Below are 24,910 nucleotides of genomic sequence, written 5' to 3' on the forward strand. Positions count from 1 at the left end.
AGGTGGAATGTTATCTGCAACTGAAAGAAGATGTGAGTGATGCTGGGCAATCTCTGGGGAGGGTATTTCAGATCTGTTGTCTGGCACAGAGTCACATTCAATTAAAGGAGGTAGCTGGATGTTGACTTCTCCATCCAAGGACTCGAGGGAGAAGTTTACAGCTCTCCTACCTGAGGTTTGTTCTCTGCCAGAGCAAGTCTTTAAGGTGTATGGTGTGGGTCGGGCATTGATTTTGAAAAGGCTGAAAAACTCTGACTTAGCCAGTGACCTGTTGGACTGATCATCAATTACTGCATACATTTTTACAGCTCTCTCTTTTTGGCCTGTGGGATACACTTTGACTAAACTGATCTTAGAACATGAACGTGGGCTATCACCTTGGCCACATACTTCTGTGCACCTCGACTCGACTGAAGGTGAGCTCTCAGTTTGCTCTTCATTGTCGTTGTTTCCTGGTGTAGTACTCTTAGGGGCAGGAGTAAGACCGGGATGCATTGCAGATAAGTGTTTAAGGCTGTCACACTCGATACACTTAACCACTGTTTTACAGTTTTTTGCAATGTGTTGGACAGACCCACAGCATCTGTAGCAGATGTTATGCTCTTTGAGATAGGCTCGTCTTTCTTCAATGGGTTTGTCTCTAAAAAGCTTACACTTTTTGAGTGGATGTGGTTTTTTGTGGATTGGGCACTGGCGATCTGGTTCCTCCATTTTCTTTGGACTGAGATAATGTTGGTCCGGCTCTGCCGTGATGACCATTTTGTGTGCTGACACAGTAGGTTTACGATTATATGCCCTCAGTTTTTCTGTGGGAGAAGGGACGTGGGTGTTGGCCTTGGACGTAGCAAAGCTTGGGTCATTCCTCATTTTCGCCTGCCGTTGGACAAATTGTGTGAAAACTGGGAAAGGAGGAAATGACACACTATGAGTCTCCTTGTACTGTGTTCCTACAGTTATCCACCTTTCCTGTAGGTTGAAAGGAAGTTTATCCACTATTTGCCTGACTCCTCTAGCTGTGTCCAGGTAAGCAAGTCCCGGGAGCGCACCATCTTGTTTAGCACACTGTAGCTCTAATAAGATGTCACTAAGTTCTTGCAGCTTAACATCGTCTTTATTTGTGAGTTTGGGAAAATCCTCTACCTTTTTTAAGAGTGCGTCCTCAATAGCCTCAGGTGAGCCGTAGCACTCTTCAAGTCGTTGCCAGATCATCTTTACACCTGCAGCAGGATTGAGGGTGTGTACAGCACGAATCCGCTTAGCCTGTTCGGATGATGTTGGACCCAACCATTTTGTTAGCAAGTCTAATTCCTCTCTTGGTGACAGATTTAAGTCTTTGGTTACGCTGACGAATGAAGCTTTCCATGCCCAATAGTTTTCAGGTTTGTCATCAAATTGTAAAAGACCTGTGCTAACTAGCTCTTTGCGAATTAGGTATTTTGCAAACTGTTGCGTTTCACTTGATTCAGGTAAGCGGTTAAGTTTGGTTATAAATGGATTAGTTATTTGCGTACTGTCTTGTACATCTACTTCATTGTCATTCCCTTTAGGAGGCTGTGCTGGGTCGTGCTGAGTGTCTGGGTAGAGTAACTCACGTTGTTGTTGAACATATTCGTTAGTGCGGTGCACTGAACTGATGGGCTCAACTTCCTCACAAAGTTCTCCATAGGGCTCCCCGCTCTGAATCTCTGCTTCTTCATAGGCTGAGGCCTCTGCTTCAGCTGCGGCTATTGCTTTTTGGCACTGGAGGACATGTAGATGGGCATCCAGTTCAGCTCTCTGTTTCATTGCATTGGCTTCCTTTTCAGCAAAGGCCAGTTGAGCTCGTGCTGCTTGAGCTTTGGCGTAGGCCTTTGCAGCTGCAGAAGCTGTTGATGAGGATGTCCGTTGAGACCGCCTTGTCGATGTTCTGGATTGCTGCGACTTGGTGTCGAATGGCTGAGACTGCTGCTGCATTGTCGCTGGTTGAGTGGCGGCATCTCGTTGCTGTTCCTCACCGGCCGCTTTGTCTAGCTCTTCAGCAGCGTAGTCTTTTAGATATTTTCTTCCTGAGCGTAAACTCATGTTGCTTAAAGTAGCTCTGTATGCTTGAACCGCTGAGTAGACGTCTTTTTACTGTGCTGCCCTCACGACACGTGACCATGTGAAGCTAGACAGCCAGCGAACAAAATAGACGAGATCTCCACACAAGGCTTGCTTTTCTTGATTTTACTGAAGATCTTTTAAGCCTTATCTCTCTCAAGGCTTCTCCTTGCTATTTCTTATTTGTAAAAAGACGAACGTTTCCTAAAGGTACAAGCGTGTAGGGCACTTATAGCGTGTACATGAACTTATTCACTGTTTTAATACTGCCGAAGAACTTTTCACAGCGTTCGCGGAGAAAAAACGTCAAAGATAGGTGAATGATAAGAGCGCTCACTCGCTCCCATTTCCGCACGTACAAAACAAAGATCGCTTGTGACAACGATGTCTCACTCTGAGCAAATTTCAAACCCACACATTTTAACTGTTTTTTTTAGCATGAATCACACATTTCTTAACTTTGAAATTATTTATCACCTTGCTTTCATAACTTAATCAGATTATGCACTAACTACTGACTTTTAACTAAAAGGCATAACAATTACAGTGTCTTCTTACTGCACTAGGTTTTAATTTTATGGGTTTTAGAAAATGTGTCATGATCGCAGGAAGCTTCCTGACCCATATGAAAGAATCACCACAAGGCAAAAGGTAAAAATAAGAATTTGATTTTATTAAATGAAAAAATAATAATAACGAAGGATGCAGCTCCAAACGGGTGCTGGAAAAAGCCAACGAGAACTAAGGGTGATCTTAGACGAAGCGGAAACCCGGTCGGGGTCTAAAAATAGAAACAAACACACAGAGGTTAAACCAGGAACGAGAGAACCAGATACAATAGAGGGAAGGGAGATCTTACGGAGCCAGAACAGAGGATGAATGTGAGGAGAGGGTAGGTCAGGTCTGGTCGATGGTTCAGGCTGGATGGATGTGGTTGACGAATATCCAGAGCAGGTGAATGGCGGAGAGCAGATGACCAGGGGAGAATGAGTGGCGAGGCTGAGGTACACACTCCAGGACAGAAGAGAACTCTAGCTGAGACTTGGTAGTAGATCTGGGGGGGCAGGACAGGTAATTAAACAGGACAAGCAGAGCAAGATTGCAAAAATTGTACAATTTCAGGACGAGGCTGGAAGCTACCCAGGTGAGAGTATCAACCGGCGCTGGAGTGTGGACACGCCACTCCTTAAATCCCCTGGCCTTGCTGATGGGAAATGAGCAGCAGCTGAGGCTCTCCGACACGCCCACCTGCAAATAGACTCAGAGGGAAAAACAGCAGACTCATGACAAAATGAAACCTCACTATTGATCTGTGTATCACATTTATCCTTTAGAAATGCACAGGGCTGCAAATGAACCAGTCGTTTAAGGCAGGAAGAATTTTTTTACATTTCAGTAAAGCGCAGCATAAAGGCAGGAACCCTTCCAACCCAACACCTGCTGTGACAGACGCCTCTAAGCCTTAGGAGAGTCTGAGCATTCAGATCTTTTTTGTGTGTTGATTCAGGTAACCTCTTTCTTTCATCTTTAAAAATATTAGATTCCCAAGGCTGTTTCTAAAGCCCTTTCTCACAGAAAGCTGGAGAAAAAACTCTTTCTTTCTCCTTTTGTTTCTTTAAGTAGCTTCTATTTCTCTAATTGTCTAAAAATCTAGAACAAGTGCTGCTAGTTTTCAAAATGTGTATAGATGTGTATACATGTGTATACATGTGTATACATGTGTAACGTCCATCCGGAGCGAACCCTCTTCAACCCAGAGCATTTTTGACAAGCTGTCAAAAACTCTGCTAAAAGCTGCCTACAGCTGACACAGCAAAACGGTTCCTTCAGCTATTCAGAAACAGCTGTTCAAGACGCAAACAGTTTCTTCTATCTGTTGTGATCCGGGAGACGACTCTGGACCGAACTGGTCGTACTGCGGTCTTTTCTACGAACCTCGGTACCTTGGGGTCGCCCGACACCCCCCCCCCCCCGACATCTCGGATCTGAAAGGGAGTCTCCTCAGGCAGGCGCGCAGATAGGGTGGGGGATGGGGGGGATCTGTCCCCCCCAGATTCAGATCGACCCCGATCCGTCCCCCCCAACTGAGGCCAGAAAGAAAACAAAATCGGAGGTTTTGCGCTTGACGCTCCTTTTTCCAATTACATTGAATGCAGCATGACGTAAACAAACACCGACTCCAGAGGCGCAAAAGTGGTTGCTGCTAGGATGCAGGATGAAGCGAAAAAGGAAAGCAACGATTACTGCGTATTTAAAAAAGACCAACAGTGTAAGTAGGCGGGACCGATCTGTTTGTTTATGCATGTTGGTTATAGTTTCAGTACATTGTTGTCAGTGTTGGGACTAACTCGTTAAAAGCGCCAAAGCCTCATTGCTGACTTTAACAAGTCTCATCTACAAATATGATCCCTCATGAAGTTACTACTTTACACCAGAAGATAGTGGAGATGTGTAACCTTCAGGCTGAGCAAAGTTTTGGAGTTTTTAGAGTTTGAAAATCACCTCCCGCCGAGAGGCTCCCACTCAGGGAGAGGAGGAGATGCGCCCAACATGAAGAGCGCAAATATGAGATAAAACGTATATTTGCTGGCAGACAAGGGCGTCAGTTTGTTTTCAGAATTGCTGGGGACAATAACCATACACTTGAGTGGGGTTTAAAAATTGCTGGGGACAATAAAGTAGGCTAGCACAGGGGTCGGCACCCCGCGGCTCTGGAGCCGCATGCGGCTCTTCCATCCATTTGATGTGGCTCTCTGTGCTTGTAAAATAATGAATGGATATTTAAATAAAATGCTTTATATTTTACTGCATTAATTTTACACTTGTATGCCAATTCTAAATGTAAAGATTGTCTGCGTAAACCTGAACAGGTCCAACCCGGTCTTACTGTGAGACCGGGTTGACGGGTCACGCTTGTGCGTAATCATATACGCTTTATGAGCTGAAGAGGATGTGAGATTCTGGGATTCTCCTCAGATGGCTCCTGGATGTGTCGCCACATTGGAGACAGGAACAAGCGCTATTCAGCCAAAGTTTCATAATCAGGGAACATTTTCTAAGTGACAAGTCTCTCTGAGAGACAGGGTTTGGAAAACACTCGCTTCAGTGGGAGGAACCTTCCACATGCGCTCTGGTTCTCTGGGTGGCTCTGGGGTTAATCAAGTTTAATTGTTTCTCTTTGCAACAATCTTCACAGGAAGGCAAAACAGTTAAACGGCAGGTTACAGATATTTCCATTTGACTGTTTATTTTGACAGATGAACTCAAGGATGTTGCTTGGTTTGAAAGAATTACCCCGACGCACACTGATGCGCATGGATGAGCTGATATTTTAATTGTTAACGCACATCGCGGAGGTAAAATATTCCCATCAGAACATCAGAGCTTTATACTGGACACTGTGTTCAGCGCGGCTCGGAGCGCCCACGGTGGACAGTGAGCTGAAGATCTGGGATTCGCAGCGCAGTGCAGAACCACGGCACATGCAATAAGATTTCCTCCCACTGAAACAGTCTGGAAACCCGGTCTCTCTGAGGGATGTGTCACTTGGAAAAATGTTCTTTTTATGAAATTATGAAACTTTGGCTGAACAGCGCTTGTTCCCGTCTCTAATATGGAGACGCATGACGCGTAGAGACATTTGATCACGCACAAAGTTCATGTGGAGCAGAAGCGGTCGGGCCACAGCAGGTGAAATGTTCCTAGCCTACATGAAGGGAAACTGTTTAATTGTAACATTAATGTGTTACTGGACACGCTGGTCTGGTTGGTTAGACCAGTGTTTGATGTGGAAAACAAACACACAAACACACACACACACACACACACACACACACACACACACACACACACACACACACACACACACACACACACACACACACACACACACACACACACACCAATTAAAATAATGCTGATAGCATGGACTAGAAGACAGGTGATGGTTTACGTATTTAAATGATGATCAGGCTGCTGTAAAATGTAATCTCCATCCACATCCAGACACAATTATCTTCTATTCTTTCTCTATTTGCTCTGCTCTTGTCTGGGCCGATCAGCTGATGGTGCGCGCGGCGCGCCTAACTAGCGGCTGATGCACATTTTACGCATTTGGAGAGGTGGACTGGATGCTTTGCTTTCACTGGAAGATGGTCCACTTAACGCACGGGTGTAGACTACATATTAATGACAAATGAATGAAAATTAAATTGTGAGTTTTTACTTCTATTTTATCAATAAAAATGACAGGGAAACACATTTATGACATCTTTTTAAACGAAATTTTCTAGCGCGACCTGCCTGCTTCACTTAAGTCACTGCTTATTAAGGTCCGTCCAAAATTACCGTGGGAAATGGGTAATAATGGCTCTTTGATGGGAACAGGTTGCCGACCCCTGGTATAAGATCTGAGCTGGTAAAACAAAAATCCTCATCAGCAGGCGTTTTTGAAAGTGGGGGGGACACAGCTGCCAATCACAAATTTTGCCGGGGACATGTCCCCGGCATCCCCGGTTAAAATGACGCCTATGCTGGCAGGTCTGGTCTTTGTTGACTGATCACTTTGTCTGGTAATGACTGACTCTGATTATGAAGCAGAATTTTGACTCTGATGAAGAAATTCACTCATCCAGCTGGGAAGATTGACGCTGCTGCAGCATCAGACAGCGAGAGGTGTGTTAAACGTTGGGTTTAAAGTTTGTTTAACCTTCTTTGGGACGTGGTGGATGTAGAAATTATGGTAAAAACACCACTAACGGGATAGACGTAGCGACAATGTTTTAAAAAAAATAGCCATATAAAAGAGGCAGATGCCGATGCGTTAGGTATGGAAGTCAAAGTGCCACATAATCATAAAAAAGGTAAAATATAAAATTTAAAAAGAGATTTATATATTCATATATAAATAAAAACTTTTCAAATATAATGAAAATTTCTAAATATCGTAAAAATATGAAGGAACATCTGTTGGTCAGGCTGAAAAGTTTGGGAACTACTGCTGTAAGTGATAAGTGAACATTATTTTTTTAAATATATTTTATGTGCAGTTTTTTAGGGCTTTTATGTTTTCTGTAAAGATTGGAATGCTGAAAATCACTTAATGTTTTGCATAAAGCATGAGGTTTTGGTTAGTAATCGATTGAGAGAATAGCAAATGACTGAATTAAATAGTGGGGCGCCTCTGTCAGTGTGCCCCAGGGCAGCTGTGGCTACATCGTAGCTCATCACCATCAGTGTACGAATGTGTGTGTGAATGGATGAATGACATACTGTAGCGTAAAGCGCTTTGGAGTCCTTACTCTGAGAGGCGCTATACAAGTGCGGATCATTTATCATTTATAGTGTTGATCAGGCAGAGCTTTGTTGCATAATGGCTTCAAACACGTATGTAAAAGTGTTAGTTTTTACGTAAACCATTGGATGAAATTACACAAACTGACTGAGCTCTAGTTAAGGCACTTGCAATAGTTTGTGTACGTGCGTGTGTGTGTGTGTACGTGCGTGTGTGTGTGTGTGTGTGTGTGTTTGGGGGAGGGTACATTGGAACTTTGTCCCCCCCAGTTCGGAAATCCTATCTGCGCCCCTGTCCTCAGGGGTACGTAGAGCACAGCCAGGTTGCGTCTGATGCAGTTGTGATAAGAACCAACTTCATAGTTTAATGCAAACCAAATTCCTTTTCACACCCAGAACTCAGTTCTTCTATACAAGGCTCTGATAAACACACATCATTAAATCACCATACATCACATCCCATCCTCTGAAATTCATCCATCACAGGTTAACTTGGTTAACTTGTCGTGTTTTTATTTGTTTAGAAAATAAATTTCTTATCTGTTATAAACCTGACTGTCTGAATTGAGACGAAGTGTGTTTGATCTCTGGGAAAAGCAAAGAATTCTAGAATCTTCTGATTAAACATCCAAAGACCAAGCAGGTTGATATTCTATATTTATACAGAATATACAGCTTATTGGTCATAAGTAAAGGTAACATATTAAGCTTAAAAGCAACAACATTAACCCCCTACACATGCTAATTTAAAAGGGAATGTTGATTTCTCCACATTTAATTAAACTAGAGGACAAGACTTCAGTATAAGGAGGAGAGACCCAGAGATGAACTGAGGAAAATAATTACGTTCAAACACAGCTTCTTTCATCCCAAAAAATTAAATATATTAAATTACAGCACACTGTACAAAAAGCATCTATCTTAATCAGTTTCTCATAAGAGGTTTTCAGTTTTTCTTTCGAATTATGCAAATAAGGTTTGATGTAGCGTGTAAATGCAGAGTCAGTAGTCTCTCCTACAGAGGGAGTCAAAGATGTACAAACTTTGCTTTTTGTACATGAATAATTCTTATAATGAGGTACTCATCTGCACACATGTATACGAGATGAAGTGAGCAGCATGTGGTGGTTGTGTGTGTGTGTGTGTGTGTGTGTGAGGGGGAGAGGGGGGTGCTTGTCTGTGATAACTATCTCTGACTAGGTTAGGGCGAAGGTCTGTGATATCTCCCAGCCATCGACACACAGCGTTGCTGTTAAGCCTCACCCCGGGGGCACCCTGTCTTCCTCCCCTTCTCCTTCGTTTCTTCCCACCTCTCCTTCATTGACTCCTGAGGCATTCCAGCACTGCTGTTGCGTTTCGCATGCAGGGTGCGACTCTCTGCTGCAGTGTGACCAGCATCCCACCTTCCTCCCGATGAGGCCCGTCTCAGCTCTCTCCCTCAGATCCTTCTCCACCTCTGCGCCCTGGAGTCTGCCCTCTTTTGGGCCTTCTCCTCACGTTCACTTGTCCTCCCATCCTTCCCTTCTCCTCTCTTGCTGCATCTGACTGCACAGGTCTGCTTGGCATGCAGGAGGCTCCTGAGGCCTGGCGCGTCTAAAGGGCAGGGTGCCCAGAGGCAGGAGACGCGGCCTCACTGACAAACACCATCTACCCGAGACCCTGAGCAGCTAGAAACCACAAACACAGCCAGTCCACACCTTGCCCTCATGCATTTCTAAAGCTCAATTCCACATCTACACCCTTAGCTCTGAAAGTCGGGTTCGCAACCTCTGCTTGTTTCCTATGCGGGTTGCTCATCTGCTCTCAGGTGTTAAATGCCATACGCACGGATCAAAAGATCTGCTTCGAGATGTCATTGAGCACGGACCGGCCTTCTCCTGTCTGAGAGCGGGCAAAGAGGAGGAGGAGTTTGTTGGGGAACAAAGATGGAAAAACTATACAATACATTTCTGCGTGAGGTTGAGGTGGAAGCTGCCTACAAATCCATCCGAATCCCTCGCTTTATTATTCCCCCTCATATTTCCGATGCATTTACATGTGCTGGAGGTATTTCCCCCGGGAGCACGGCTCTAATTCACGGGGTAAGATAAGCCATCAAAGTTAGTGACAGAGAGGGCGTACGGGTGACTCGGTGATAGAGTGAGTGGAAGACAAGTCAGGAAAGCTGTCATTACTTGCACTCGTGCACGTACGTGCACACCTTTACCTCGCTGTGTGAAGACGTTTTAAGTTAGCTGGGAAAGGTTGTTTAGCAGCCCTGCAAACACACACACACACACACACACACACACACACACACACACACACACACACACACACACACACACACACACACACACACACACACTCCTACAGTGCATATGCATTTGCACGTACAATGGCATTTTCTCCCCAACAACTGCTCTTGTTTAGTATGCGCTTCCTTTGGTCTTGAGGAGGAATGATCCTCACTCTAATGAACAAGGGCCTGCCACTTGAATGTAAAACAGGATTTAACCCGTCTTCAATGTCAGAGCCCCTCCCTGGGGCTGCTTCAGACAACACACACACACACACACACACACACACACGCACGCACACACACACACACACATTGCGATGCACGCCTGCATATATAGTTTCTTATAAGTGCAGCGCTCTCCGTGCCCTCTCCTTGCCTTTGTGTTCATATCAGACCAAGTTATTGCCGAGTCTTTTCTGAATCTACACTGGACAGGTGTCCTGCATGCCAGGGCGCCTCTCACCTGCTCTTTTTTTTATTATTAAGGATTAATATTAGTTTTGTCCACTTCAGGAGAGTGCAAGATTACACACTTGCAGTAGTCATAATACAATCTAAAAATTCATGTTGGCTACTTTCGTGATGCATCTGGATCGTACGAAAAGGAAGAAACAGCAAAAGCTTGAGTTGTGCTCCTCTATTGGAATATTTTATTGTCATCATCGTCTGTATTTTAATTTTTACATTTTGTTCATTTTATTCGATGGGTGGATGAAATATTCACAAACATGGAAGGATCATGTTAGATTCACAGTGATGAGCAAAAGGTTAGCCGTTTTTTCTTTCCTTTTTTTCTTGAAATTTTATTTCAACAACAACAAGAAGAACAAAAGACGAAACAAAACACACACACGCACACACACACACACACGAGCAGACACACGGTCACGCACTCACACTCGCCTATTTTATACCAGTAAACACCCGAGAACGCGGTTGCTCACACACTCCTGACAGCTACATGATGAGTGTATTGCACACAGCATATTTGAACTCTTTTCCCTTCTTTTCTTTTTTTTTCCTCCGGTCAGACATCAGAACTTGGACTTCAGGTTTCTGCGTAAACTTAATCCTCAGATTAACTGACTATAATCTCAATTTGGAGGCAAAAAAGTGCCACAAACTTTTAACACATTACAAAAATGTTTGTGTTATTTTACACATTGGTTCAAAAGTCTTTATTCCAAAGTGCTAGAAAATGCTTTAGTGTTATTTCTTTAAGTTATGGTTAAATTTACTACGTTTTTAGTCGTGTGTCTGGCTTTACTAAAAAGGGGTCACATTTTCACGTTCCCATGTTTTGAATTTGACCTTTTTTTTGTCTTTGAGTGTCTCATTTGCACAAATTTAAAAGTAGAAAATGTTTGTTCTTTTAGCTCTGAGAGGAATTTTAATCAGATTAATTCAGTATTTTTTTTGTAAACCCTAATTTAAGTTTCAGGAACTGAAACCGGTTGTTTTATTGACCTCTAAAGGTCACGTTTTAGATTAGTGACCTGTTTTTCATCGCATAATCGTATCCCTTCTCTCCAGCTGTGGTCAGACAATAATCATATTAGTGACCACTTGTGTTGTTTTCTGTTTTAACAGGATAAAACATCCGAGTCATGAAGTGCCTTTAGTTCACACCAGAACGTGTTTCAGTAAGTGCTCATAAAAACACAGCAGGTGACAAAAACACCGTTTCCTCTTCCAAAACTTTTTTCAGAAATATAGATTTTTTTTATTTTGAGAACTAAAAAAAAATATTTTGATGTTTTGTCCATTAAACCTGCAGTTTGTGTGTTTCAACTAATGAAAAAACAACCAAAAAAAAAAGAAAAAATATGGCTTTTGTACACAAACTCAACTGTTGCATCATAAAGAAGAATCAACATTTAATCAGACAAATTTCTATTTTGAACTTCTATAATCAAACGGAAGTAACTTCCTGTCTGCATTGCAATTTCCTCCCTTTTATATTGGAATGTCTGGGACTGCGTTACTATTCCTTTTGTCCCAACCGTGTGCTTTAAATACGACGCATCCCCTTTTGTTATTATTTTTAGTTTTCATACAAAAACACCAAAAAGCCGTCTCCGTTTTTAAGGGAAATTTTTTACGTCGAGCAAAGAGATGATTTATTTAAACACTGCACTGCTTTAAAAAAAAACATTCACTTTCATCTCTACAGACAAGTGTCCGCCTCCATCTACTGGTTCTGGGGTTAAGAGGTTAGATGAAGCTGAGGGTTTTTATGGTTTTGTTTGTTGCTATGTACAGTATGGCTTCTCTGAGTGGAAGAGACACATAAATCAAACACTAGAGAAAGACAGAGCAGAGTTCATTATTGTTGTGGAGACAAAAAGTCTTAAGGGACAGCCCGTCAAAACGTCTATGTCCTGTTTTTTCTGAAAACTGCTGTCACTCGTCTCCTGGAAACAACTTATTACGGATTTTTAATTGTGGTTATTAAACTCATAGTCCAGTTAGCATCGCCCTCGGAGGCTTAATGTCCTGCCCCTTCTGTCTTCCTTGCCCTTTTCAACATCTCTATTCGTTTTGTCGCTTCATGCTGTCCTTCATGTTTATGCAGCCCCGTGAGGCTCAGTTCAGTCCTCCTCCGTGCCCGCAGCCCCCCTCAGTCCGTTCATACAGAAAGGCAGGCCGGAGGAGAAGGGGCTGTCAGACGGGGAGAAACCACTGAAGGGTGGTAGGCCGGCCAGCCGCTGCAGGTGGGGGAAGAAGGTAGGTGGGGGTCCCTTGTGGTGGTCTGATCGTAGCTGCAGGCCGTCACCGTGGCCCGTGCTGTGATGGTGGGAGGGAGGCAGTTCCGGCGGAGCGTATCGGATAGTGCTCGGGGCGTACAGGCTCTGAGGGCCCTGCGGGCCGAGGGCGAGGGGGTGGAAGAGGACCCGCCCTGCTGCACCGCCTGCCAGTCTCTGAAGTAGCTCAAAGTCGGGGCCGTTGCCTACACCGCTGCTGCGACTGACCACCCTGTCCTCTCTGGGCTGCGGGGAGGACACGGGCATGGTCGGGGACAGAGCAGGAGAGGGAGGGGTGAACAAGCCTTTGGGTGGGGCTTCACTACTGGAGGAGGAGTCTGGGATCGGGGTGGTGGGGCTGTCGCCGTTCAGGCTGCTGGAAGGTGTGTGAGATGGGGGCTGGGAGTTGTGTGTGTGCGGGTTGGAGGTTTGCGTTTGGGACCCCCACCGCCCTCCAGTGGCCAGGGCTTCGTGTTCGGTTTTGATGTTGGGACTGCCAGGTAGCGAAGACGGGGTCGCCGCCGTCTTCAGCTGCTGGATCACAGCTCGGCCGTTGTACACCCTCCCTACTCTCTCCCCTCTAGTTGGGGTGTCTCCTCTGCTCTGTTTACCTCCTCCCCCACTGTCTTCTTGCTTTAATCTGTCGCTGTCTCCCCCTTCGTCCCACTCCGTCTCGTCCTCCTCATCCCCCTCGCTTTCACTCGCCAGATCTGAGGAGGCTGATACGGCCTCTTCTGTGCGCCGGAGCTCCTCCAGTCGGCGGCGGCTCTCAGGAGGGGCTCCCTCAGGGTCAGACCTCAGCACGCGCTTCCTCCTGTCCTCTGATTGGATGGCGGGGATGCTGAATTTCTCTCTGCCTTTAGTGTCTGGGTCACTCTTCCCTACAGAGCTCTTCGCTGGCTGTTGGCCTGTGGAGAAAAGGAGGTCTCAATGAGAAGAGTAACACACACGGGTGTTCTTCCGCCGACATCACCCGTGCCTCACCTTGAGCCTGTGGGGAGGAGTCGGTGGGGGACGAGCTAACTCGAAGCCGCTCCACTCTTATGCTCTCTGGTAGCTGCAGCAGATCCAGAGGTGTGTCGGGCAGCTCGGTTCGACTGGATGGACAGATGCCAAAACAAAAAAGAACAAAACAAAAGAAATAAAAGCACAAATGATCATCAACCACTTAAAGGCACTTACATCCAATAAAAGCTGTCGTGTGGAGCTGTTTGAGTGAATGCTTAGGATAGAAACAACATATAATCAACTTAATAACAACCTCTCTTCTAACCTCCGCCTAACACACACCCGACTATTCACACACACACACGCCATACCCCACTTAGCAGCCCACCTATACAAAGTTAATCTCAGACAAGGAGGCGGCTGTTGGAGAAGTTAATGAGTTCTTGTAATTACAGCACTAATTAACTAAAACACCATTCAGACCTAAAATTCTGACATCCATTTGTACTAATTATATAGCTTCAGTCTAATTAGCATTGAAATCCAGCCTACTCTTCTTGTTTTTGTTTGACTGCAACCCAGGCTTTTACCTTTATTGTGTGTGCGCGCGCACGTACAAAATATATTAGGACTTAACGAAGAATAATATTAAATTTAAAGGGTAATTTATATTTAAACCAAGGTGAAGAAATGTCCCATTTCAGCCTAAAAGCCTTTCAATAAGATCATGTCTGCTAATTCAGGAGGAGCATGACTGAATAGCAATGAGATATTGTTCTTTAGCTGCATGCTAATGACGAACAGATAAATATTTTACAAACTCTTTTATAATTCTATAAAAAATGCATCTAATCAATATTTTCAACTGTACTTACAAAGATTTACTCTAACCTTTTAAGGTTTTTCACTCATTTAGAGCTCTTGGAGTTATAATGCGATGTAATAATATGAGATATTAATCATCTTCTAATTCAGGCGCCATATTTTTTAGAATTTTTTGTTGTTATTAGTTTTCCTACTAGTTATATCAGTGGTTCCTTCAGTAAGACATTAGGACTAAAATGGCAAAAAAAAAGGTTGAAAGAAAGCAAAAATACTAATGATTTAAAGTTACTTTAGATTTTCTTTTCTAGAACTTACAGGAAAAAAGGTGCTTCAATGTCAGCGATCGGAGATTCTCCTCTGACGTTTAAGACAAAGAAAATCTCTATAATCCCTCCATATTTCATCATTCATCCCCTTGAAGGATTTCTGTATAAACCTGAATACTGTCTGCACGTATAAAAGCTGAGCTCAGATCAGGAGTCGTTGGGAGCAAACCTCAGGACGTAGTTGACCCAGATGACGTTGCGTTCGTGCGGAGCTTTGTGGTTGATAGAGACGGTGGCAGTGGACTGGATCCACAGGTAGCCTCCTCTCCTCTGGAGCCAGCGGTAGTAACCCGTCACCACCTGACCTTTCCTCAGCACTGGAGTGGAAGACAGAGAAAGGAGCCGGATATGATGTTCCTTATTCGGGCAGTAGAGGGCGCCTGTGGCAGCAACAGAAATCCACCATGCTCTCTCCCAAACTCCGATTCAGTGAAGAATAAAGGAGGGGGGTGGGGGTGATTAAGATTGACTACATGCATACAGATGAGACTCACAGTCTTCATGGCTCTGTCGGATATTTTCCAGGTCTTCTACATGAACGAAGTGGTAACAGGTGTGTCCCACCACCTCTGCAGGGGTCAGATCCATATACTCTGAGATCCTGTGGAGCAATGCAGGGTAAACCAAATATGAAGAAAAAAAAAAACCAGGAAAAAACTCATTTGTCAACTAAACAGAAGCAGATGTATTTTCTAAAACCACCAGCTGGCCGAGAACTCTGCCAGCCGCTCATGAAAAAACATGAATGTGGGAGCTCTCCAAAAAACAAAACACAAATTTACATGTTTCAATAAAAAAAAAGTGCCGTGATGCTTATTATCTACACAAAACCCCCTCTTACCTGTTCTCACAGTATGTGACCTGCAGGTCCATGTTCACACGGAAGACAAACATGTGGCTCTCCATGCGGACTTCGTTAAGCGTGGAGGGCGGGAGCGTGTGTGCCAGAGCGACCAAGCCCAGTGGGCGACGGACGGAGCGCGTGGAGCCCGGGACCAGAGCGGGGCGGTACCGGATTCGTCCTGTCACGTGGATTACCTGATGGGCAGAGAACTTTCCTTATTACAGTGCACGGAGGGGTGAAGACTAACGCGTCTAAACAAGATAAACAAAACGTTCATCACTGAAAATTCAACACAACCATTAATGCCTAAAATAATCAAAATCACGATGGCTGCTTATACTGCAGTGAGTGTAGTAAGTGAGAAGCGCTTTGGTGTGAAATAAGGTCACAGCCATAAAACATGCAGGAAATGACCAACTGCCAGGAAACACCGGCAGCTGGAAACCAAGTGTCATCCCAAGAGCAGGTGACGGAAAACCTGAAGATCGCTCAAGAGACGTGGGACTGTGCAGAAAGTTCACATCACTCCTTCTGTCTTGTAATCTTTTAAAACGGTCCTGATCAAAATCTTCTCCAGAGACGTTTTTTGTTTTTATGAGGCCTTTTGACTCCTTTTTGTTTTGATGAGGAAAATGAAGAAATGGAGAACAAAATCAAAAGAGTGAGGCCTAAAAATACCATCTGCAGCAGATGGGCAACAGTCCAGAAAAGACCTGAAACTGGTCCTGAGAGATCTCTTTGCTGAGCTTTCTGTTATGTGTCGGCACATTTCTGGTTTGTTTTTAGAGTTTAAGAGCCTTTTTGTTCCTGAAACATTCAAAGTTCACTTTCTTCTGCAAATGATCAGGGCTAAAAGCTGCCAAGAGCAAAGAACAACATTGTTCAAACCACTTCAGGAGATCACAGGAACGTCTGGATCCTTGGAAGAAATCACCTCAAGACTTTTGCACAGTTTTTTCTTTCTTTTCCTGATACCTTATATCCAGAGGACTTGACATGAAGACCTCGTTTAGTGAGCGTGGATTTCATGCGTATGAAAAAACCACGTTCTGGAGATTCATCAGCTGGAGAGTGAGGACTAGATGGAGCAGCTGTGGAGGACAAAAATCATCGTTTTAGCAGAATAAATGAGACTTTTTATATTTCTGTTTTGTTTTGATCATGAATTTTTTTGGGTAGAGTTAAGAAGTTGATTAGTCATTTATTACGAAATAAAAGTACCAGGTTCTGGGGTACCGGCAAGCGAGGAGGTGGACGCGGTGCTGGAGGCGCTGTCGGGGGCTGTGTGGCAGCCTGCCTCAGCCCGCAGGTGAGGCCTGATCCCCAGCCGCTCGGCCATCTCCACGTGGTCTGCTGGGTGGATGTAGTCAAACACACTGCTGCCGGTCAGTTCCACCTGAAGGGAAGCACGCGCGCACACACACACATACGGACACACACACCGATCAAAACCAGATGCTTAGAGCACAAATAACTACACCTGAGCAAATACAGCACACACAGGAAAAAATCAATATATGTTATGACAGGAAAATGAAAGTGCCGCTCTGGGTTACAGCTCAACAAGGAGTGTAGAGGTTGTAAGACATCCCCCCACCCCTTTTCCTACACACACACTCACAGGCTCGGGCCTCAGAGGAGCAGGCCACTACAGTAGTACACAAGTAAAACTGGGCGAGATAAAAATCAATTGTGTTTGCTGATTAAAAACAGGTGAAGTCCAACTATCTCTAAAGGTCACATTACTATTCTTCTTATTGTCTGCGTCCCTCCCGGCTCCTTCATCCAGTCAGTCTTCCTCAGCCGGCATAAAGAGCGGCGCAGCAGCTCGACGAGATCCCATCATCATCATGCATCAACGTCACATCTCCAATCACTTAAAGGTAATAATGGTGCTGCTTTTGCATGGCATCCATAAAGGGAGAACAATCTGAGAAGGTGTGATTCAATCTGAAATGAGTGTGTGTGTGTGTGTGTGTGTGTGTGTGTGTGTGTGTGTGCGTGTGCGTGTGCGTGTGTGTGTGTGTGTGTGTGTGTGTGTGAGAGAGAGAGAGAGAGAGAGAGAGCAAGGAAGAATTGGTGTATTTTAGCTGTAGGAGGACTTCTATTACATCTGTGAATGTTTGTGCGTTTCCTCGTGTGAGTTTGTGTGGAAACACCATTCCATCTGATAAAACCCACGGCTGCAGCAGCTTCACACCCTTGTCTGTAGGACACAGCCATTTATTACCGGATTAGAGCCATTTACTGCAGGCTTTATGGGAGCTTCAGCAGGCCCTCAAGGACATCACAGCCGTGGAGAGGAAGAGGAGGGATAAAAGGGAAGGTGGAGGCAGAGGAGTGAGAAGGAAACCCCTCGGATTGAGGGACGATGATAAAAAAAGGGATGGAGACTGTTCTTTGTTTGGATTCGTGCCACTTGTTAGAGTTTGTCCTAAAGTCACAGAACATGAGTCATCAATTAGTGGTCTTGGATACAACATTCTCGTTCATTAATGGTAGAAAAATTGTTCCAGGTTAAAGAAGTGACACATTGTGGGCTGGAATTTGGTCATATGAGTTTTATTTCCTTGATTTTAGTCTTGTTCGATATAATTGCATCAATTCAAGAGGGTCTGCAGAAATCCTCCTCCCTTTTGCTTTTAGTTACAATTCAATACCAAACAGGACAGATTATAAATCTAAAGGAAATGTAGTTGGGAATGCTGTTTAATTTGTCATTTTACATACAAATCAATTATTCATCATTTCAAAAGTTTTTGTATATAATTTTCTGACTTTTATCGTTCAGGAATTGCTTTCCCAACAAGTTGCTTCTATTCTATTTTGATCTAATGAAAATGTGCTTTTTGGGGAAATAAGATAATTGAATAAGCATTTAAAATATTTCCTGTAGTAGTTAGGCTTTTGCAGATTTAAAGGGGACATATTATGCAAAACTCACTTTTCCATTCCGTTGTGCTGCCATGGGGGTCTCTACTGCCTCTGTAAACACTCCAAACGTGAACAGAATCTGCCCGTTTTCTGTCAGTGTTTGGTTTTAGGAATCATGTGCCTAAAACAAGCAGTTTCAAAAAACCCACATTTGTGATGTCACAAACGGGAAAATTAGAGAAGAACCACCTCTCACGTTCAAGAGAGCTGCTAGTGGGGGAGCAGCGACTCTACTCTGAGCTTCTCTTGGATATCTGAGCTTCTCAGCTTATAGCAACCTGAGCAAGGCATGGGTGGGCGTGGCCAGCTCCAGCTTGTTTTCTTAAAGTGACAGAGCCCTAAAATGACTTACTCTGGAGGGTACCAAAACTGTCAAAAATTAAACTGCTTGAATTGCTTTATGTGAAAGGGATTTTGTGCAGAGAGCGGCTGCGACCCAAAAAGTACCAGAACCGCTCACGGCGCATGCGCAATCATGCATCAAAACCGCTCACCCGCTATTTCCCTAATAACATTTTTCGTTTTTGTTTCTACACGTTTTGTTTTACACACAGTGACAAGGATTGTCAAGAAAGCATGTTTGTCGTGTTCATGTCAAATTAAACTGATCACAAAACACAGATTTACTTTCTTTATTTCGTTTTCCTCATCCAACCCCCATAAATCCCTGTGTGTCCTCCTGCAGCACTCCCGAAGGACAACAGGCAACACAACACAAAAAAGTCTGACGTGTTGAGTAAAAACTGCTATTTTTAGCATATTTTTAGGTCCGACGTGTTGCTACCAGACGTACAGTGTAAGCAGTCAGGTCGCATCCGAGAACTGGGTCGTACAGTGTGAGCGCATGACTCGTGAGATCTGCCCTGCAAGGAAGTCATACAGTTTGAGCTGAAGCTGAGTGCTACGAGTGAAAAAGTCGCACAGTGTACGCCCAGCTTGAAAGGATTTATAGTAAAAAATGTTCAGAAGGAAGAAAACACTTAAAATCCTTCTTCACTCTGAACCCTGAAAGCAAATGTTGAGAACTTATGAACTGATCAAATGGAGCATACAAATAAAATCTCATCCCACTCAAATCAGCACATTTGACCATCGCTGCTTCAGTGATTAATAAAAAGTCTCAGGAAGCAGAACGTTTTCTGAGCCGAGGCCGAATTTCATCTGAATTTGTTATAAAACATTATTCAATTGTAACAGAAGCCTAAAATAACTCCCCGTGGTCTGTTAAAAGCTTTGCAGTGTAATCTGGGAAACTTCCTTATTATCTCAAACATATTTTACCTTTAATTAATTAATTAATTAACTAATTTCATTTCTATTTTGAGGTCAGCAGCAGCATTTGAGCCATTCTGTTCCATCCTTAATTATTAATTTTAAATTGTTGAATTTCTTTCTTTAAATCCAGATTAGAATGTTTGACTCCAGACAAAAAAGTTTTGTTTTGGTAAATATAACTGTCCATAAAACTTTTTTCCAGCTTCTGCACAGACCTCAGATGGCAGAGAGACATGCGGGTCCTTATCGACTTATAGAAGTATTCACATAACATCATTCCATCACAGATTTGGGGGAAGGACTGAGAAACGATCAAACAGAAATTAGAAGATGAGAAATAGACAGAACGGATGAGAGGGTGAGACAGGCTGAAACATAAAAGCGGGTATGAAACGTGGAGCAAAGAAAAAGGAGACGGAGATCATTCAAATTTCTGTGATTGTGTGTGTGTGGGGTGGGCTGCTGGTGTTTGGCTGCCTATGTGACCAGACTGTGTTTTTATGTCTCTGCGTGTCATTGTTTGTGAGTGGTTGTCTGTCAGAGCATCTCTGTGTGTGTGTGTGTGTGTGTGTGTGTGTGTGTGTGTGTGTGTGTGTGTGTGTGTGTGTGTGTGTGTGTGTGTGTGTGTGTGTGTGTGTGTGTGTGTGTGTGTGAGGGAAATGCACGTGCATGTATGTATGGTTTGGTGGTGGGGGTGAGGGGCAGCGAGCAGGGGAAGCAGAGACATGATATAAATAATAGCAGGGGGCTTTAATATGTATGAGGCATCCGGGCAGTGGTCCACAACACACTCTCAGCCCTCACTGACTGATGGGAGAGGAGAGGAGGAGGGGGAGGAGTGGGGGAGAGAGGGCTGCATACTAACCATTCGCAGATCAATTCTCTCCTCTCTTGATCTCCCATCCTTCCTCCCTTCTCTTTACCCTATTTATCCTCTTTTTCCCCACCCTTCCTCTGCCGGGCCACCTCTTCATCCTTTTCATGAATCCTCCTGCTGATTCATCTACATTCTTCGTCTCTCCATCAGTTCTATTTTGGTTTGGGGGGAGGGGGGGAATTGTTAGAGAAGATACCTGTAGGCTCCAGGGGGGTGGGCGACGGCTGTGCCCTTGGTCAAGGTGCCTGACCTGGGCTAAGCCGAATAAGCAACCCCACTGTCAAGGGAGCGGCCCAGGGTGTAAGCCAGGGCGGAGGGGTCAGACGGGCTGGAGGGGGGACACCGAGCGGGGTCGATCCACAGGGGCGGCTTGCCCTCTAAAACAAACCGCCAGTTATACTTTTCCACTCACAGCATCGTTTGTTTGTCTGTCCTTCCCCTCTCTCCCCTGTGACCACCTCCACTCACCAACAAAGCACACAGAGGTGTTTTTGTCCCCTCCCTCCCACTTTCCCTTTCTCCCTTTTTGTGTTTTTTTTATACCCCCTTTACCTCCTTCTCGTCATTTGTGTCCATAAACACTCCATACGCTCCCTCTCATATATTCCCCCATTGCTCTATCTACCCCTTCTGGTTGTCTCCTTTTTGATCGTAAACCTCCTCATTCCCCGCCTGCTCCCATCGTTTCTTCCCGCCCTTCTCCTTTTTACGCAGGTAGTCACGGTGTTGTGTGCTCAAGGTTTTGAATATAATCTTCGATCATAAATAATTTCATTAGAATGCTGATGGCTCCGGCCCTGTTTGAGTAGACGTGATGGGTTAGACCATCTGCTCAGCTGATAAGAACAGCTCTGTTTTATTAGCATCTCCACCAAAGCCTCGGCTGCCTTGTTTACCAAGGCAATCCCAAGGCGAATTTCGTTCCTACTGCACATTTAGGCTCTATTTACACACTCGCTGTCTCACACTGTCTCTCCCTTATTCCCCGGCTTTATTTTCTTTCTGTCTGTTAATTGTCAATCAGGTTCCTCCTTTTACTCCCTTCTTTTCCTCCCCAGCTGTCGCAGCTCTTGCACTGTTAGCTTGTTAACTCTTTGCCCCAACATTGAAACATCCAGTGTGCAAGAATGCATTTTAAAGCATTTGTGACTCCTCTCCATACGAGCTGTGAGGAGATCCCCACAGTGGGGTCTGTGCTGTGGCTGCCGTAGGCTACACTTTGCTTGATGTGCTCCTTCATCACGGTACACGGGGATGAGGAGACACCACAAGGAGACTGCAAAAACTGTAAAAAGTGAGTTTGTGTTACTCCTGCAAGTTCCCAAGTCATCATTCTTGTTTTTGATGCTCCCCGTGGGTTTTACCTCCAATTCGTCTGTGATGTGATTTATGGACGTCACTGTTGGCTCTGGCTGCAGATGCAAGGAAGCAGATGCTGCTTGATATGAACTATGATTGAAAAGCAACATGATGCCAACGATGATAGCCCTGTTATCTCTTTTGTGTCTGCCCATGAAGGAATTTAGCTAGAAATCTTATAAATAAAATAGTTTGGTATGTTAGATGTAGTTTGATGACATCAAAAGGAATCATGGGAGTTTTCTTCTGACGAGTTGGGTAAAAACTTAGGTAATGGTAGGTTTTAACCTGACTATTTTCAGTCTGAGTCATTGACTCTTTGAAAGCAAAAGCAACACAAGTTAAAGTCGCTTTTACACAATTATGTATGTTCCTTTGTCTTTAGTTTACTTGATCTCATCAAAAACTCTGAAAATGCCCAAATGCACCACTAGGTGGCGAGAGCGTGATGAAGTTCGTTAGTAAACCGTTCCGCTGCCGTTTCGTGCCATCGACATTAATATATGGACAATGGGTTTCCATAGACTCCAATAACAAGTTTTTGTGCTAAAATGGGAGGTGGCCACCACCGCCATTTTGACCGTGTCACAGGTTCCGTCAAGCCCAGACAATTCCATAAAAGGGAAGAGAGGAGGAGCTGAGGGTGGGGCTGTAAGAATGGGATCAACTGATGACACCCGGTCGAACTAGCTACAAGCTAACCTGAAGCTAACCCAAAGCTAATGCGGAGTTGGGAGCTAAGCTAATGGAGGTAGCAACCTAGCTACAACCGGAGATAACTGTGCACAACACCAGAGCTTCTGAGTCAGAGATACGCCGGGCTGACCGCTGGGTATAACCGGGTGGAATACAGAGGTCTCCCGAGAGCTTCACAAGCCGGCAGCCGCACAGCAGACAAGCGCCGCTGCGATCTGAGATGTGCAGAGCTGCCGCTGGGGAGAACCGGGTGGAAAGTTTTCCATCCCAGAGCTCCACAAGCCGTCAGCCCGCCGCAGCACACAGAAGCCGCGATCAGACAGAGATGCGCCGAGCTGCGGGGAGAAGTGGCGTATTTTGGCGGTTCTGGCTTGCCATAAGAACCAGCCGTCAGCCCGCCGCAGCACACAGAAGCCGCAATCAGACAGAGATGGACCAGGCTGCGGGGAGAAACAGCCGGCATTCCGGGTGGAAAACATCGGTCTCCTGAGAGCTCCACAAGCCGATAGTCGGAAACCAGCTCCACCAACATGTTATATTTCAACCCGTTTTCTAAAGTGCAGCATTATGTTAAATGCACTGGGTTTTACCCTATTATTTTTAAATTTCATGGTTAAACAGTACATGTTAAAATCTAAGCTCAGCTCGGCAGTGACCTAAAATACATAAATATAATTTTACTTACCGAAAAAATGAAGTGGAGACTCCTTGGACGCTCTATTAGTGCAATTAATGCCACAGCAAGTCATTTTGTCCAACAATTGCGCAAAAAATATCCAAAAAGGAATACACAAACACAGAGACTCAAAATCCCAGAAGTTTCCAAGCCAGACCGAGGCTCTACTGAGGCGTTTCCACGGAGCTAGCTCTGTGGTCACGTGGGTCTGATGCTCATTAATTATACAGAATTTTAGGCTTTTAATACACTTAAACAGAAGAGTGAGAAAATAATTCACCCCCCTCAGAGTTGTCATGAGTGTAAACTAGATCATTTAAACCAAAAACATGTTTTGGTACCAGGCTGTAAACATGTTTATTTCTGCTGTGAAATTGGTATTTTTAACATGGGAGTCAATGAGGATTTGCTCGCTTCTGACACCAGCCCCCAGTGGATGAGGGTGGAACTGCAATTTTTGGTACTTCCGGGTTGGGACCAATTTTAGAGCCGCATTGTGGGGGCTTGTTTCGTGCCACTGATGCTTCCAGTGCGAAACTGGCGTGAGACATGCACATCTAGTTCCAGACCATGGGACCCCGGGAGTCTGAAAAATCTAATGCAAGTTGATGGGGCTAAAAACGCTATGTTCTAATCCCGTTTGTTATGCGTCATGGATGCTAATTTTTGAACGGGGGGGAGGTATTTGGGTTTTGTGTGAAAATATGTCCAGGACTGCAAATGTGTATCACCAAAATGAATTCATCGTATTGGACATGGATAAAAGAAGAGAGAAAATGGCTTTAGGCCCAGCAAACTTCGAATCCTTCCTTCAGGAGGAAAGAACCTCCATAAATCTGGCTATGTGGTAAGCAACTACGCTAAGGAGGAGATTCTGTGGTGACGTCACATATGCAACGTACCGATGTCTGATTTATAGTCATGCTAATTATGAACTTTTACAAGCTGATAAATATGAAAGTACGTGACAGGCGTGGACAAAACACACATCATTATTTTTCATTTAAGTTGAAGCTCTTTTAGCCACTTTTACCTTCATTCATTTTTTTTCTTTCTTCTGGGGATCCATGAGCTGACCGGAAAAGGAGGAGACTTAGGCTCTCTATAAATAACCTAAACTTAAGTTTTAAGTTTGTTTCTGTTTTTCAGGTTAGGGTTATTAGGCAGTGAGGGAGAGAAGTCGCCACTGACTAAAAGCCAAACTATCTCAGGTGGGATGTGAAGTTGTCTTTAAAAACTTTTTAAATTTCCAACATACTGACTGACTGAAAATCAGCACCAACATGTGAAAACGTCTCTGACTCAGAGAACTGTTCTAAAAAAGACTCAAATCCTTTAAAAGGAACCCAGGTTACAAAACTTTGCGGTTCTTAAAAGAGAAATGTTAGTATAAGTTATATTGAAGTGGTATAAAAACCTTCTTGATGTCTTCATTTTTATGAAATTTGTTAAAAATTGTTTAACTCGTAGGTCACCATTGTTGTTAGCGTCACACTGCACTCTGGGTAGTGACGTCATATGGTTGTACCGCAGTTGCACCGGCCGGCTTTGGGACCCTGTAGGGACCGTTCAGCGTCAACATGTCATCTGTTCAGCCTTTTCCGTTTGAACCAGAGCGAAACATTAATGAGGACATCACTGACGATGTTTCACTAAACGAGCATCAAAATGAAGAGCAAGAAGGGCGAGATGAAGCGAGTGCAGGACGAAACAGGTGGTGCGTGTGTGGCAAACACGTCTCCACGTTAACCAAG

General features: G+C 44.4%; 1 protein-coding gene across 2 annotated transcripts in view; it reads right to left on the bottom strand.

The window, feature by feature from the left end:
• Positions 1-10,274: 10,274 nt before the first annotated feature.
• Positions 10,275-24,910, bottom strand: part of npas1 (neuronal PAS domain protein 1) — a 67,885-nt gene continuing 53,249 nt past the window's right edge. Inside the window, exons 6-12 of one of the 2 annotated variants that reach the window (XM_054743379.2) lie at positions 16,576-16,735; positions 16,315-16,430; positions 15,337-15,533; positions 14,990-15,096; positions 14,665-14,812; positions 13,381-13,493; positions 10,275-13,304 (exon numbers count right to left, since the gene is read on the bottom strand). In XM_054743379.2, the coding sequence (XP_054599354.1) occupies positions 12,244-13,304; positions 13,381-13,493; positions 14,665-14,812; positions 14,990-15,096; positions 15,337-15,533; positions 16,315-16,430; positions 16,576-16,735 (1,902 nt within the window). In that variant the 3' untranslated portion in view covers positions 10,275-12,243. Of the gene's footprint in view, positions 13,305-13,380; positions 13,494-14,664; positions 14,813-14,989; positions 15,097-15,336; positions 15,534-16,314; positions 16,431-16,560; positions 16,736-24,910 lie in introns of both variants that reach the window. The other variant, XM_015951475.3, reaches the window with a different exon arrangement.

The sequence above is a fragment of the Nothobranchius furzeri genome, chromosome 13 (genome assembly GCF_043380555.1).
Source record: "Nothobranchius furzeri strain GRZ-AD chromosome 13, NfurGRZ-RIMD1, whole genome shotgun sequence".
Classification (NCBI taxonomy): Eukaryota; Metazoa; Chordata; class Actinopteri; order Cyprinodontiformes; family Nothobranchiidae; genus Nothobranchius; species Nothobranchius furzeri.